The 17,100-nt window shown below is 42.9% G+C and overlaps 1 protein-coding gene across 2 annotated transcripts; it reads right to left on the bottom strand.

Moving 5' to 3' along the window:
• Positions 1 to 1,387: 1,387 nt before the first annotated feature.
• On the bottom strand, positions 1,388 to 16,111 carry GPRC5B (G protein-coupled receptor class C group 5 member B). 2 transcript variants are annotated; one of them, XM_085074736.1, is made up of 4 exons: positions 15,884 to 16,111; positions 8,901 to 9,910; positions 4,217 to 4,329; positions 1,388 to 2,884 (listed from the first exon to the last, which is right to left on the bottom strand). In XM_085074736.1, exons 2-4 carry the CDS (start codon positions 9,904 to 9,906, stop codon positions 2,840 to 2,842), a joined length of 1,164 nt encoding a protein of 387 aa, XP_084930862.1. In that variant the 5' UTR covers positions 9,907 to 9,910; positions 15,884 to 16,111; the 3' UTR covers positions 1,388 to 2,839. The 2 variants fall into 2 exon arrangements, with proteins under 2 accessions (XP_084930862.1, XP_084930861.1); XM_085074735.1 differs by having other exon boundaries at positions 8,901 to 9,914; positions 15,884 to 16,018.
• Between the last annotated feature and the right edge of the window lie 989 nt (positions 16,112 to 17,100).

The raw sequence follows: 17,100 nt of genomic DNA, 5'->3' as shown, positions 1-17,100 counted from the left end.
TTTCTGCATGGAAACACCACGAGCACATAACCATCAAGGGACAACATAGTAGCTTTTATAGTATAAAAGCTAATTATAATTAGGAGAACTGTGAAAGGCTTGTGCTTACTTACTTATTATGTTGTTCACAGATGCTCTACATTCTAGAAAACTTTCAAAAAAGGCAAAAGTAAATATCGTAACAAAAATATAAGTTAACATAAAGATGCCTTTCTTCAATTACAGTTTTATTTTGGGGCATTTTACATCACAGACTAGTGACATACAAAAAAAAAAGTTGCTCATTACTAATTGTATAAAGTTGGAAAATAAAGACCCTCCTAATCTATTGCCACACTTTCACCACCACACATTAAACCCAATCCTGCTACTTTTTAATTTTGTGAATAGTCCACATGACTAACCCAGTGAGACCAGTCATGTGAACAGCAGTTTGTAGGATCTGGCCATATCTTTGCATAAGCCCTGAAATTCCAAACAACTTCATCAGAAGCAGGATTGGGAACTCTATTTATCAATTCAGTCACATCTAGAAAAAGAAAAACAAAAGTTTCTTAAGGTAACTATATCTTGTACAGATTTTGTCAAACGTCTGTAAAACGTGTCTTGTAATTCGTAAGTCTTGGTTGTAGCATGATAAACTTTTAAAAAGAAAGCTGTCCTACCATTTATGCCATGGTCATCTTATATATTTTTATGATAAGAGTTTTATGAGAGATTTTATTAAGTGGTTTTTAAAAGCAAAATTCTGCAGGCAAGCGATGGTAATAGTTTTTTAATTGTTCCAAATTATGTGTCTTCTGGGTAGGTATCATTATCTTAAATATTACCTCATTGATCAAAGCTCTGCTCATAACAAGCAAAATGTATTTCTAAGTCACTGGATAGCATGCAATATCCACCCCTACCCTACTTGGTTACTAAGGCCATCTAGTTACATACAAAATGAAATAAAGGATCCCTAAAACAAGCACATGCTTCCTTTGCCTCGAGGAGGGAAGGGCAGGGGGGAGCTGACATACTCCTTCACTCATGCATGACAGAAAAACATTGCTTCTGGAGGAGAAGGGCTTTGAAATAAAACCCCATAAGATGATCATGGCAAGAATGGCAATATATCTTTTTCCATATATATATATACATATATCTGTGTGCAACACTTAGGGACTGGTCTTGCAGCCTCTGTACCTGGATGTAGACCTACTGGTGTCGATGGCACTACTTGTGGCAGTACAAGTCTGCAGGACTAGGTTCCTAATTCAGTAGAAATGGAGGTACATGAGGAATCAGGAAGACTCTTGAAAAATAAAAAGCTGGTCTTTCTTTTGCAGTATACAGCAAGTAACTTCCTTCTGTGAAGCTACTAAGCTATTCAGTTATTTGTACATTTTATTTATTTTTTTTAGTTTGAAAATATATATTTTTATTACAGCATATGCAAAGTTTAATTGTTATATGTTTCCTATGCCTTCAAGTAAAAACAATTAGCTTTTAGTATTGAGAAAAGCTAAGATTAACATTGGCCAAACAGTGAGGATACAGTGATGTTTTCAATGTCCGATATGCATTAAATGTTAAAGAAAGGAATGATTGCTTGAACATAATGAAAAACCATGGCACAACAAATGGGCAATGGGAACCTTTTAAATAACCTGGAGAAAACAAAGATAAAAAGCTTTGAAAAGTCTGCCTTATATCAACTCAAGAAAATGGATGGGGAGGGGAGGAATAGGGAAGAAACCACCTTAAATAAACAAAAACAACAACAAACCACCTCCAGCACAGAGATTCTACTCTCTAGGCACTAAAATGCACAACCACATTGAAATGCACGAACAACTGCAGTCGAGGGGACTGGACTACTGTACCACCAGGGGCTTTGGGCTCTCACCCTCTCTGCTGCCCAGTGTCCCACAGGCTCAGTGCTTCTCAGCTGCCCCCAGCTCCTGCTGACCCCAGCCCAGCCCAGCCGGCTCAGGAGCTCTTCCTTCCTTCCTTCCCTCCACCAGCACCACCAACTGCTGCTGCCAACGCCACCACGTCCTCTCCCAGCTGTCTGCACCAATCCATCCCTCCAAGCCTGCGCGGCTCTTCGCTCAGCCCGGGCTGGGGCTGCACACCGGGGAATCCATCCCACAGGCTGAGGAGAGCGGCTGTGCCGCACCTGATCTTCTCCTCTCTGCCCCCAGAAGCTCCAGAACATGGAACATGCACAGACCTTTCCTCCCTCCAGAGCTGCCTCTCCTAGGCCAGCTGTTTGAAGAGCAGAGCATCAGCCTACAGCGCGAGGGGACTGGGTTGCCACAGGGTGACAATGTCTGACTACACACGGTGCTGCGTGACTGTACAGTACAGCTAGGCAAGGAGCAAACAGGGGACTTCTCATGGCATTTGAAATGACGGGAAAAGGAGCAAAATGGAAAGAAATCCTGCATGTTTTCACACTGTAGTGGCAATCTCTTGTGGCAACATGAATTAAGTTTAGGTGAGAGGAGGGTATTTTGCAAGCAACTGGCAACCACCAAAACCAGGCTTGCCTGGCACACAAGTTACAGACAAGAGAATATCTTACACTTCAGAATACAATATTCCCTCTTCCAATTTAAGGTGTGCCTACTTCTGTTTTAAATTAGATTCAGCTTCAATGTTACCATTTTGTTTTTGCAATTCTCAGTTCAATGGTGTTCACATTTAGGCAAAATCCTCTGCAGGATTTCAAAAGATCCTGGATGTTTTGTTGCTTTGTTCTGGTACTGTTATGGATTCCTTCCCTCAAAGACACACTGCCAGGGAACAACATCTGCAACAAGGATTCTTATTCTCTACAGCCTACAGCCTTTCACCAGAGGTGTCGTCCAGTGTAACTTGGCGGAGCAGTTGGTATCTGGAAATAAGGATAATAAACCCATGACTGAGAGATCTAGACTGTTCAAAAATCAGTGTTAGCACGCTACATGTACATGACAGCTTTCCAGATGGTAGTTCTAGAGCCAAGTGATACAAAGGAGCTCATCTCCCACCCATACAGTGCATTTATCTCTCTGTAAAACCATGACTATGTACGTGAGCTTTGTATCCACCTCAGAACAAAGCAAAACAAACAAAAAACACTCCAAACCAAATTCTCAAGCTTCTCATCCTTTAACTGCCTTTTCCCTGAGCTGCACGTATCAGAAAACAGGCAGAGATGAATCCAAACATCAGAAGGATGAAATCCATTACTGACAGCAAAGCCAAGCCTTTTCATTTTACTCAAGTTGACATGTTTCACAGTCTTACCTACACAGGAGAATTCTTGTATCTAGGCACTCTTGTTCACCAAAATCAGCCAAAACCTTACTTAAAACCAAAACCAGACCTGCAATCAGTTCATGTTATTTGGTTTTAAACGTAGAGGTTGAGTTATGGAATCAGCTCATGATTCAAAAGAAAGAAAACCCAACTCACATGAGTATAAACTGGCTCATGAGTAGAATTTTAAGAAGCATGAAAAAGGTGTGGATGAAAATTCTTATTTTTCAACAGTGTGCCTGCTATATGAAATGTCTTTAGTGAAAATCAGACAACATGTGAAGAACATTTGGAATGTCCGTTTGGCATCACTAAACCAATTTTATAACAACCAGGCTGCAAAAATACAGGTCTACCATGCCAACTATTGTCTAAGGAAGAAAAATTGATGTTATTAACGTTAAAATAATCTCTATTCCTCTTTTATGAATCCCTTTTCAAGAGATGTACAAATCTGTAAGTTACAAATAATTACACGTATTTTACAAGAAAATGGAAGATACGTGAGAGACCACCATTATCTGCAACAATTATTTTAAGTAATGTACTGCCTGAAAACGTTTGCGTGACTATATCATCTTGAAAAAAATCAGGTTAGAAATGGTGTCACTTAATAGTTATGCTAAATACCTTAACACAAATTTTATTCGAAAGGGCCATTGAATAAGTTGTCTCACAGAAAAACTTGGTTCACTGAAGCTGTGCTGCAAAATGTGAATAGCTGAGTAAACAAATGCAAAATGCTTGTTAATTACATATTTTCTAGAGGGAAGGGAAGCATTACATGCATACTTGCTGCCTTAAATTTTCATTTATAGCTTTCCCCCTGCTGTGAATAAGCTGAAAGCAGGTTTTTCAATTAGTAGTGGTTGTATATATCAGTGCATAGCAAAGATTTCTTAAATCATCACATTTTGATACTTACAGTCCCACCATTTAGCACAACTGCCATCTCAGTTGGCTGATAAACATTGCTTCTAAAAGGAGCACTAGGGCGGCTTCCCAAACTGCCGTTTCGAAATCCTGCCGTTCTTAGCGCTGTGTTTGGAAAAGAGAGATCACTCTTAGAACACAATTAAAGCTGTGCAATCACAGAGTATCTTCCTTCCAGTTTAGTTATTGGGAGCTTTGCCACTGATTTTAACTTCCACGTTGCTATACCAGTTTTCACATTGCTTTTGAACAGCTGTTTCTCTTACATGTTGGGAACGGAACTCAGAAGAATCAGATTTACATTAAATGAACTGTTTGCTGTGGAGGGGGGGAAATTTAATGGAACCAAATATTTGAAGCTTGCTTCATCTCATTTCAGTGGGAGCTCAGTGTTTTCAGTCCCTGGACCTGTGATGTACCTTGCACAATGCATTTTGCAAAGTGCTCCCTGTGCTGGTCTGGATACTGTGGGGTTAAGTGAAATGTATTACATTTTGCTTTCTATCAAACTCAGTGGACAGGGATCCAAAGCCTTGCTGAAGCCAGTAAGCATGCTCACAACCCCCTGGGCATTACTTCAGCATGACTAGCATATAAGGATTTTCCAGATGTTTCAGATTATATTTACTCTGAGAAGCTAGAAAGATGGAGTAAATATTGCTTTCGAATAGCTTAAACATGGCAAACGACTGGAGCAGAAGAGATACCGATTGTCCTTCTGGATGTTTACAACAGGAATAAATCAGTCTCCCCATTAATTTAAGCACAAGTTTGGGTTCAAGCTGTAAATTCTGAATGAGATATGCGTAGTGAGGGATATGCTGCTCTCTCTGAACCAGTCTGGGGATTGGCACATACAAACTCCCTCTTTAATTTCGAGGGTAAATAATGGCTTCACTGAACTCAGACGTGGCCAGGGAACAGAGCTCATTTATCCCCACGACGTGCGTGGTTACAACGGGCAATACTCATCTGTCAGCTGCTAAATAGAAACATGCCCAGTTCAGGCACCTGGGGCATGAATTTCTCTTAGATTTAATTCAAATTACAATTCTACAGTCTCTGGCTGAAATAGTGAGTAAGCTGAAGTTTATGAGAATTTCAGCACAGACTTTAATGAAGCCAGGATTTATCTCCAATGTAGTTGCTCTGTGTAGAAGAAGATTTAAATGGATCCTACTGCCATATGCTGTCCTCTATCCACTGCTACTCCTCTCTTTGGGAGTTGTGCACCAAGATGAAGAACAGTATTGATTTAGCATGGAAATTTGGAAATTCCACCCTGCAAATGCTCAGCTGTTGACTTCAGATACACAAAGACCCTCACTTGCTCTGCATTTTAAAATTACATATTTTTTGCAGAACACTGGGAGAACAAATAGTGAAAATGCCTAAACTGCAATAAGGTATTTTTATTAGATCCTAAAACATCTCAGGGTCAGTAGCTTTTTTCTCTTTTTTTGCTATTTGACTATCACTTGTGTCATAAACACACATGATTGCACTGGTATTTGCTAGTACACATAAAAAAATAATAAAAAAATCATGCATACCATCATGAAAATATTTACACATTTATACAAAATATTTATACAAAATATCCACAGTTATTTCAAAGCCATCTTGAAGAACCAGTAAATTCAATTTCATATTGCTACATTTTCTTTCCCTATTATTGCAAACAGTCTATATTTTTTTTACATCAGAATCTGTGATAAAGCTTGGAGACGTATTACTCATTTTGGATTTTTTATTCTTACACCACTGTTACCATTTTTCCTTGCACTTTTTACATTACTATTAAATATGTCCATTTACATGGGGTATGTATAGGTAAAAAAAAAGCAGTACTGAGAATATCTGAGCAAATATATCAAAGTTTCTTTTTAACACATTTATATTTTGTTCACTTTACTTTTAGGCATTGGCTGTGACGGTGACTAGTAGGACTAGAAATTATTAAAAGAAATTTAATGACACCAGAGCTGCTTGGGCCTGGGTTTCCTGACAGCTATAGCATTCTACATTTCACATCCACATTTCTCTTGTATAAGGCAAATTCTCTCTGCCTACAGAGGTTGCCCTACTGGTGTGCACTGCACTTCCACAGAGCACTGAGAACTCAGTCAACCGCTCTTTGTCCAGGGTTTCTAAATACTTTAATATAATTTTAAAAGACACAGCTATGAAAAGAACTCTTTTAAAGAGATATTTCAACCTATCTATCAGATGAATATTGAAATCACAGATCAGCAATGCTGTTTAAATGATGGTTAAATTACTGACATGAAAATAGTTTTGCTTTATCAATGCTTAATGTTGTTACGGGAATAGAGCAGCTCTTGTTGCAATGTATAACTTGAAGCTACATTTTCGCTAAGAAAGAAGGAATCTGACATATGCTTGTTTGAACCTGAAGGCTGTTTAGATTCTTAAAATGCTGCTTAAAATCTTAAAAAAAGCGAAGTTACTAGATTGTTTTATACAAGTATTAATGGAAATAACAAGAATTAATAGGAAATATGTTTGTCCAGGCATGTTTTCTCCTTAGAGCTAATTATTTACTAAAACAAGTATTACAGTAAGAGAACTAGGAGGTGTTTTCTGTTTATCATGTCTTCCAAAATTTTGAAACTGGTAGATCTTCCATTCTTAAACATCATTCTTAAGTATGAAGAAACTGAAGAAAGTACCCTTCCAGTAATTTCTCAACTCTTAATGATGAATTCTCAAATTGAGGCTAATTAAATGGATGAAAGAAGAGAACATTCTCTACATACCTGCAGAGCCAATAGACACCAGGTGCTTTGCCACTGACAAAAATCAGCACAGGGATCTGACTTAAACTGACATTTCAACACCATAATAATGGTTATTATTGCCTGTATTTACTTTAAGACTCTATCATACTAATAAGTTTTGTCTCCAAACCCTGCTGTCTGAAGTCAGTCCTTAAAGAACTGCTGCACAGGAATATTTAATCTGTTTTGATGTACTAAAAATTCCTATATGCCATGGGAATAGGAATGACAGGCATTTATTACAGTATATATTAATAAGGGCATCAGATAAGGAAATCTATTTTGTATTGTACTATAATTCAAATAGATTAAAACAGAACATAAATTGCACTATAATAGACAACATAATGATTTTGTAGCTATCATACATCTATCCATTTCACTAAAAAACTTAATTACTGAATGATTAGATCAAAAAGGAGCTTCCAGTACTTTTTTTAAAAAATGCATCCATGAATGGGAATGATACAGAGTGAAAGATCCAATTTTGTTCTTAGATCTGCCTTAGCCAGAAATAGCTTCACTGAAGCCACTGGAGTTACTTTACTATGAAATTAATTTAATGGGGGATGAAGGACAGTAAAAAAAACCACCACAGAAAGAAAATAGTGTTATTAACAGCCCCTAGTGCTACTGCCTCTTACTCTGGAACATTAGCAACACAACCATTCTTTTATCCACATCATATTTTTGTTTTACCACTGCCCTTATGGTATCTACTCACAGAAAAAACTTCCATACTAGAAGACCTTTCAAGTTCCTGCTAAAAAACTTAGAGGAAAAAATGCCTTCCTGACCCAACACCGTGCCAAACAAAAGTGCTATTTTCCTCCATGTCTAGTCTGTACCCAGAGGAAACATCAAACCCAAAGGAAATCAAAGACACATAAAGATGAATAGGAAGGTGAAATGCCTGGACCACGTGCCCTAAGCTTTCTTTCAGGGGCTGCCAGAGCAATGTGGCAACTCCTGCCTGGGATACCAGGCCAGTATTCTTCTCAATTAGAATGAATAAAACTCAGTGTGACTTGTAACAAAACCCTTTATGCAGGTGTGGTGCAGCACCAGACCACAACCCCCCTAAGAACACCACGGGGCTCCTGCTTCCCACTGCTGGTCACAGAGGCATCTCTGGCATTTCTGACATGGGTTAAATGTTCAGCAGTGCTTTGGGTCTCTGAAGCACACAGTTGTTGCTGGTCCTTTCAGCAATCACTCAAAAACATTTCCACTGCAAATTTAATGATGTGTCATCACACATCGTTTTATGACAAGGAAGGCAAATTACCTTGAAACCTCTATGAAACCTCAGACGTTGAAGCCTTCAGAACAAAGGCTGTCTTTGAACTGTCTATAAGCCACTTGGGATTTTTTCCCCCCACAGTCACACAAAGTGGCACTAAATCCATTTTAATGGAAATATAATTAATAATAATTATTTTGCTGCTCAAGAGGCTGAGCATTTTGTAACACAGACCACTTTAGTTTTTTCTTAGGTCTTTGGAAAATATTTTGTATTAAATGTTGATGACTGCTAATGACAAAAAAAGTAATTTAAATTATTTAAACTAGAGGTTATTTTTTCCACAGTGAATTCTTTTATTATTTCCGTGTTGGCTTTGCATTTGAAATTGTTCAGTTTTTCAAAGAAAAAACAACATGCAGAAGAATAATTTCAATGTAACACATGTGTTTTCTGCATTTTTTTCATTCTTCCCCTCACGATGTGATATCTTAAATGTGGAAGGGAACAATGTGTAGTGTGCAACTTATTGCATTTCTCATGAGCCTTGCTTTCAACACCTGAAAAATGTCTCAGACACTGAGTTTTCTTGACACTACAGAAAAATATAGTTTTTTAAACCCAATTCTTACCTGCATTATGTTCATCCATTGAAAAGGCTTTATTTTCCATGTAGCTCCGAGGAAGCTGTATATCTTCCTCAAAAGCGGTTTCACGCATCCTTGGCTGTGAAGTATCAAAATAATTGGGTGTGTTTTCCTGCTGTGATGGAAGGATGGTACAGTGGACCTCTGGGATGGCGTGAAAAATAACAAACACCCAACCACTGGACACCAGTGCAATAGCCAGAGTGGGATCACTCCATTTGTCTCTTCTCTGCAGCTCAGCATTACCAAAGAGGTACATAGTCATCCAGGCTACCCAAATCAGAATGGAAAAAAAAAGGGTTATAATGAGGCATACTCCGTTTTTCTTCCACTTCTTAAACTTCCCACAGAGAGTGAAAAACGAAAATCCCATGGCAAACACCATCAGGAACATAACGTAAATCGAAGCCATCGCAAAATCCATCGGCTCGTAGCTGCAGGCCAGCTTGTTATCTCTGACGATGGTCAGGATCAACCACTCGGTCGCGATGATGACCTGCACCAGCATCAGGCAGATGGCCACCCCAGCCAGATGCCAGCCAGACGGGCTCTTCCCGTGGCGAACGAGTCTGCGAAGTCTCCAGGCTTGGGCTAGCAAGCACGAGAAGCACAAAGCAAAGATAACTCCCCAGAGAAACCTTCGGGTAGAGCACACCATTTCATCTTCCTGGATGATGAAAGCAAACGTCAGCCCAAACAGTCCCAGAGTCCCCAGGAGAAAGAGGAAGTGCATTCCCAGGGGGCTCTTCTTCTCTTTGTCCTTGATGAAGGGCAGCCTCACCAGCAAAATCAGCATCAGCAGCAGTGTGGTCAGCACACCTGCCCCTGCCACCGCCTCCAGAACGATCCCCCAGATGGCATCCAGGTCACACAGGTAAACATACTGAGGGAGAAGATCCAGTCCACACCCTCGAGGAGTACTGGAGTTTTCTGAAGAGCCATAGCTGATCACGAAGAGGAGGAAGAAACCAATGGCTGGGTAGGTTTTCATTTTTCTGCCTGGGACAACAAAATATTTGTTTAGCTAGAGCTCAGTTTGGAGGGTTTCATAGCCACTGGAAGCACAGCTTGTTTCAGCAGCCCATGTTTACAGTTTTTGCAGCTGGCACAGCCTCCCCCCAGCCCCCTTCACTGCCCTCCCAAAAGCTGCTTTTGCCTGTTGTACTCAGAATGCAAAATGACTCATTGCTGTGTTTGCACAGATTGAAAACAACATTTTCAAACACTGCCCCTGCTAATAGCCTAAAACACAGCCAGAAAAAATTATTTATCTTGTGCAAATATTACATTATCTACAGTACTTAGATATTTACTACCTGTTCAAACATAATACCCCATTCCAATCAAGGTCTTTAAAGTGTGTGTAAGTTGCACTGGGCCTGATTCAAGTGTAAGCTATATCACAATTAGACTATTCCACAGCCTTGCTCCTTTTACTGGAACAAAGGCAGAGTCAAAACCACTTTTTAAATTACTACTATTTAAAGGATAAAGCAATCCAAGGAAAATAAACACTGTAGTTTCTTTAAAAAAAGAAAAAATCTTGTTTTCATGTTCAGTCAATAGGCAGTTATCGTATTCACTTCTTTCATCCTCTTCCAAAGCCCAGATATTAGATTGCATTTGGAAATGGTAGTCTAGAAAAATCCCATATTCTATGACAATGGTGGACACATGCAGTGTCATCAATCAACTAATCAAAAATGAATGCCTCATTGTGCTTCTTAGCAAATCCAAAGCCATTCAAAGGAAACAAAAAACAAAAACCAGAGCATCACTTTCCTGGATCCAGAGTGGACAATGGTAAACTCCAGGAACACAACATGTCCCACCTGACAACCAAGACCAAAAGCCTAGACAAATCCCACCATAGTTTTAGGAAGAACATGGGTTAGGTGCTTTAAAAATACACATTATGGCATTTGCTTTTATAAGGAAAGCAGAGCAAAAGAGATTGTTAAAAAATGTAACCTTTAACTCTCTGTCTGCTTCGGCCATAGCCGCCCTGTCAGGGCAGTCTGGAGCAGATATGAAACCTGACTCCAGTAACCTTCACTGGCAGTTAGTGCTGCAGGTTCCAGCAGGATTTTCCTCACTGATGTGAGGAACATTGCAGACTCCCACTTGTACTGTATGGCCACAAGGAAGAAAAGCACCACATAAGCAGGCAGTAATGTTAGTCAGTGCGAGTCACACAGCTCATGGGACATGTTTAGGATGCAAAGTGAAAAGCAGAGAAACTATCAGTAGCTCTTTTATAAGTCAGAAAACAGCCCTATATGGTTACCTGTCCAAAGAGACCTTGTGGGTTAGAACTGCTTTTAATGAAATCTTTGAAAACTTTAATGAGAGTTGAAATGATTTAAAGTAGCAATGTTGCATTGAGCATGATCAGTCATAACTAACACAAAAACCATACACTGTCTGAAACTGTACAGTCTCTCAGAGAACTATGGATCTTCTTGTGCATTGCAATCCTATGCTTCACAGTCCTGTAATGACCAAAGGTAAACCTTGAGGATCTGAATCTTCAAACTAATGTTTCACTGCATAATGACCAATGGCCATTTTTTGGCCTCTATCAGGAGACAGATGATGGAGGTTATGGTGTTTCCTCTTAGGGGCACCAAGACAGCAAATGTGCCAATATAAATGCATAATGGCTCTATGGTCTTCACTCACACAGGATATAAAACATCCTGTTACAAACCTTCATCTCAGAAGTGGAAGTTGTGACAAAAAATGTGATCTGGGCTTGGACAAACAGGAAATGGGTAATGGACAATCTCTGCCAGCCCACACAAATTACTGGATCTCTGCACTATTTGGAAGGGTTGCAGTGTTCTAACAATGCAATGACCTGCAGCTAAGGACAAAGTAATTTGTTTTTTCTACCTATCTGTAATTTACTTTACGGTGAATTGGTAGAATATACACTTGTTTATATCTGATTTGTGTAACAGGTTCTTCAGTGACTGTTGCAACATTCACATAAAAACCACTGACTTTAGAGACAGAAAACTAATCATCAGTGAAATATATTCATTTTTGTATTGAATATGGTTACACTCAATAAATCTCCTTGCCCTATGAGTACATAATTAACTAGAAGAAAACATTCTGAAGGTAGTTCTCCAATTCCTTTTAGGCACAGGCAATTCCTACTTCAGCTACTCTTTAGAGTGTTTGAAATGTCCTAAAAAGTGTGAAATGGCCAGTGCCTGCTGACACAAAGAGGGGCAATCCGCTGGCATCTACTAAGGCAATGCTGCAAACCAGTGGTACCATTTCAAGATGTAGGAGGTCATGTGGAAAATGATTCAAAATTAATTCTAAATGTCACCCAAACTAGAAACAATAAACAGCCCTTAAGTGAGGGTCATGCTAATTTTCCACTATCCCATCACTTACAAATCATGGTAAGTGTGGACTAAATTGCTTTCAATACTAGCTTTGTTTATCAGCTACTCTCCAAAGACCTGGGGGGTAATGAATTAAGTGCCAGTATCCCCAGTTCTGAGATATTTTCCAGTTTTCTGGTTACTTTATTCATATCATGTAACCCTCATGTGATTGAGCTATTCTAGGACAGCCTGTTTCCATGGAGATTGTGCTGCATGGGTAAGCAGTCATATTGTCAGGCCATCATTTGTTTCCTCTTCCTATTTGGAAGTGTTTGGGAGGGGGAAGGGAGGGTTAATGAAATTGAGTATTTCCCCCATCCACGAAGAACTGGTTAGTTTTGGAAAGGGAGAAATAAGCTGTGACAAAGTATATTCAGAATTCAGACCAAATATGTGTTCTGAAATAAAGAGGTATTCAACTCAAGAGGGATCTTCCCAAGTTATTTCCTACTTTTGGGAAAGCTGGTGGAGATAAACAGTGGTCCTCTTAGAAAGGTCCTAGACAGCTACAGTACTGACCAAGAAATCTCTAGGGCTGCTGACAGATATTCCTGGTGTGAAATAATTCCCTACCCAATGTCAGAGAGTCTCACTAAACACTAGGTCCTGCCGAGACCAAACCTTGCAAGCAGGGCTTGAAGTCTCCAAAGGAGGAAGCTTTTCCTCCTAACTGCTATCAATAAAGCTGTCTGTTTCCAACCTGTTTACTATCAATTTCTGCCTGACTGGGTAAAAACAGGCAATATTAATAATCTACCCCCTGAGACATTACCAGCTAAAGAGTCTTTGTAGTGCTGGTACTCAGCACTGAGCACAGACAGTTGTAAGAATGAGGGAACATACTACATTACAACATACAAGTTTGGCAAAGGAATACCCCAACTTTAGCTAAAGGCACAGAGTCAATCATTTTAAGAAAAAACTGTAAGGGTTTTTTTGCCAGAAAAGTTGTTTTTGGAAAAAAAAAAAAAGTAGTATTTCAATATGGGGGTTTTATTAAAATAGCATCTTCCTCAAGTGTATGCAGTGGGTAGGATGGCAGAGTTCTGTGTCTCCTGAGATTTTGTAGTAAAATTTTTCTGCACATTCTTGCCAGTAGTTACCCAGATCAGTAACTGTAGAGGAAGAGTATTTTTACCTCTTTATGTCTAGATCAGCTCTCACCAAAGTTATGCAACCTCACGGTAGTAACAATAGCGCTCTATTCGGCTGGCACTTTGCTTCTATTGCCAGAGAACTACAGTAGCACAGAACTGCCACGGAAACATTCCAGCACAGATACAGTCGGTGGCACAGACACATCCCCTGCATACTCGAATGAACTGTTCATATGGAAGGAAAGCAACTTGAGATGTTCTTTTTTTTCCCCTACAGATTCCTCTCCAGAATTTTATTTTGGTAAAGCCATTAAGGCAACACACCTGAACCCAGAGCAATCAGGAGCACTTACAATCAATATTCTCATCAATAAGCCTTACACATTTTAGGCAAAAGCAGCAAACAATTAGCAGGACAGCTTCAAATCCAGTACTCAATTTTTGGCTCAAAGTCTGCTCTCAATGACAGCTGTAATAACTCCACTGTTTTACACAGAGTGAAGTCCCCTTCATTACATTATCTGGCGTAGAGTCACTACAGAAATTGCAGACACAAAGCTGTCCCAGTGGGTACAAACTACAATTACAAGCAACTAAGCAGAAACAGAAAATCTCACAGTTGTCATCAAAAAGCTGTCACGGTTCAAAATCAATGAGGCTTTCTGTAGTTAAAGTCTTCTGACCAAAGCTTGCAAAGGGATCAAAAAGACACTGCTGTACACTGGTACAGAATATATATAAATAAATCTGTAATGGTGCAGAGATTTAAGGTTAGGCAATTCATGGTTAGATGCATTATCTGTTCCTGTATCTGGAGTCCTAGTGTTAGTCAGCTAGCACAGGGAGATGCATCCAATCACAGAGAAGTAAAACAATCTAGTAAATATAAGCAATAGTAGCACAAATAGTAACCTGCTCTGCCACACAGGGTGAGCAGTGTGCAATTTCCAAAAGAAAACCACCCCCACCACGTAGTGTTGTGGAGAGATGCTAGTGAGTGAAGAATTAATCACAACACAGGATCTCTGCCAGCTGCTTTTGATCAGATCTGAAGAATGAGCTCCAGGACTGATAACAGAGCAGCAACAGCCAAGTTGAGATCAGACTACTCAAGAGCTGTGTGTATTTCCAGAATAATAATTAATAGTGCAATTGTGCTTTGCAGGCAAAAATACAGCAGTGATTTTGACAGCCCCTGCATTGGATACACATCATGCTCTGTTACAGCCTCACGGTTACAAAAGGCAAGACCCCACTCCAAAAAGGACACAGAAAAAAGTACTGCTTTCATTTACAAATACTTTGTGATGCTTAACATCCTATGAAATTATCTTTCTAATTTCTAGGTGCTCAATTCCCTTTGGTCAGAATCTGTGCATCACGTGTGCCTAGATACTTCTGACCATAGTGCCTGGTGTTGGATCCACAACCGACAGCAATCAATGACAGCAATCAACGTTTTTATTTTCTTCTCTAATTCTCAGACTGTTTCTATTCATGGCATAGCCTTCTAGCAGATGGGTTCTGTCACCTGATTTTCCCTGATGTAGCGAGACAACACCTCAACCCCGATATTCCCTGCTGGTAAGCAGCAAGGGTATCCCCGACAGACAGCGACTCGGTACTAGCGCTGATCACCAACCTGGGTGTTTGGGTTCAGCACGCAGGAAATCCTGTTAGCCTTGGGATAAACATTAGGGCAGGTGTAAACAAAGGGTTCACATAAGTGCTAAATCCTCTCTCTGCGTGGCTTTGCAGAGAGGTAACGCAGAGACAGAGCTTTAATGAACTAGAGAGAAAACTGCTGCGCACCCGCACCCAGCCGGGGCTCCCGCCGGACCCGCGACCGGACCGCGGCGGCCAGGGGCCAACTAAAGGCTCTTCCCCCTCGGCCTCTTCCCTCTTACTGCCCTTGAGCTCCCGCTGGGGAATGCGCTGGGGTGCCGGGCTTGGCTGCAAGTACCCCGCGTACGAGCGCGGTGCGAGGCCAAGCGGCCCCTCCGTGCGGCCGGTGCGCGGCTGCCTCCGCTCCGGGCTCCCCTTAATCCGCCGGCAACCTCCTCCTCCTGGACGATACCTATCCCGCTTCAGCCTCCTCGCTTTTGTCCTTTCGCTCATTTCTCTCCTCGGTTTCTTTTTCCCGTCTCTCCCTCCCCGCTCTTCTTCCCCATCCTCTCTGAACTCCACTGCCCTCCTCGCCAGCCTTCCGCCCCGCTCCCCGCAGCGCAGCCCCCTGCTCCGAGCCCCCCCCGGCCTGCCCTATATCCCGTCTAATCCCCCCAAGGATTCCTATATCCAGCCTGTTGTCTGCTGGCGGCCACCGGGCTAATTCTGTGGGCAGCGCAGGGCGCAGAGCCGAGCGAGCGGCTGCACCGTGACCCTCTGGCCCGCAGCGCTAGCCCGGGGGTACCCGCCGAGCCGCTCCGGGGCCGCCGTCCTCCCTCCCGCCGCCCCGCCGCCGGCTCACCTGCTGTCTGCTGCGGCCGAGGGCGGCGGGGCAGCTCTGTCCGCCAGCCCTCCGCAAGTCACATCCCGGCTCCGGCGGCGCGGCGGCTCCGCGGCGGGGAGCGAGCGCAGCGCCGACCCTCCCCGCGGCGGCTCATGGAGCGCTCGGCCCCGGTGCGCGCCCTGCGGAGCACAGCTGAGCGGTGCGGTGCGCTGTCCGCCGCGCTCTGCGCCCGCCGCTCCGCCGCGCTCCGGCCCCGCGGCCAGCCCCCTCCCACCGCCCCGCCCCGCTCGGGCACGGCTCGGCTCGGCACTGCCCGGCTCGGGCCGGGCTGAGCTCCCTCGCACGGCTCGAGTCGGCTCGGCGGTGCCGGGGTACCCTGGGGACAGGGACAGCGCACCCCACAGCGCCGGGGCGCCCTGGCGGCGCCGAGCTACCCGGCACCCGGAGAGAGGGGCGCACGCTCACAATCACCCTCAAACACACTCACGCTCACACACTCACACTCACCCTCACACACTCACACTCACCCTCACACACTCACACTCACCCTCACACACTCACACTCACCCTCAAACACACACTACCACATCCTCCCACTGCCACACTCCCACTGCCACAGCTGTGACACCGCGCTGCGTGTGCAGCCGCGCACGTATCGGCGCTGTAAGCGCACACTTGCACGGGGGGACACACGCATGGCCGCAGCCCTACGTGCTCAGGTGACACGAGGGCAGGACAGAGCGCGGGGCGGGGGCAGCCCACAGGCACACATTCCCGCCTGCTCCTGTCTCCGCAAGTGAGTGCGAGAGGCAGGATTGGGAGCTCCTCCCGGGCAGGCTGGCTGCGCATGCACACACCTATGGCCAGGTGAGGGGCTGCAGACCTGAGCGGGTTTTCAGCCCGCTGACAGTGCGGGATCTTGCAAGGGGCTGGATACGATGAAACCTGCTCCAGATGCAGCGTCCGACCTGCCACAGCCCGGGACAACAGACAACAAACACTTGGAAAACGTTGGGAGCTTGTGTATGGTGCAAGCGACACTTGACACGCGGGATCAGTCCCAGGGCGAGCACAAGACGTCCTGCAAAGGCAGTGCTGGGCACTGCTCGCTGTCTGCCTCCCACCTCTCAGTGGGCAGCTGGTGTCCTGCTTTTTAGCTTCTCCACAGTTCAACTCTGAGACAGTCGTAACCCAAACAGGGCTTCCTACCAACTCCAGGAGGAGTTATTTGTAGG

Source organism: Lichenostomus cassidix, chromosome 14 (genome assembly GCF_008360975.1).
Source record: "Lichenostomus cassidix isolate B80296 chromosome 14, HeHo_3.0, whole genome shotgun sequence".
Lineage (NCBI taxonomy): Eukaryota > Metazoa > Chordata > Aves > Passeriformes > Meliphagidae > Lichenostomus > Lichenostomus cassidix.
The sequence above is the reverse complement of the archived record's forward strand: the minus strand, read 5'-3'. Positions and strand labels throughout refer to the sequence as shown.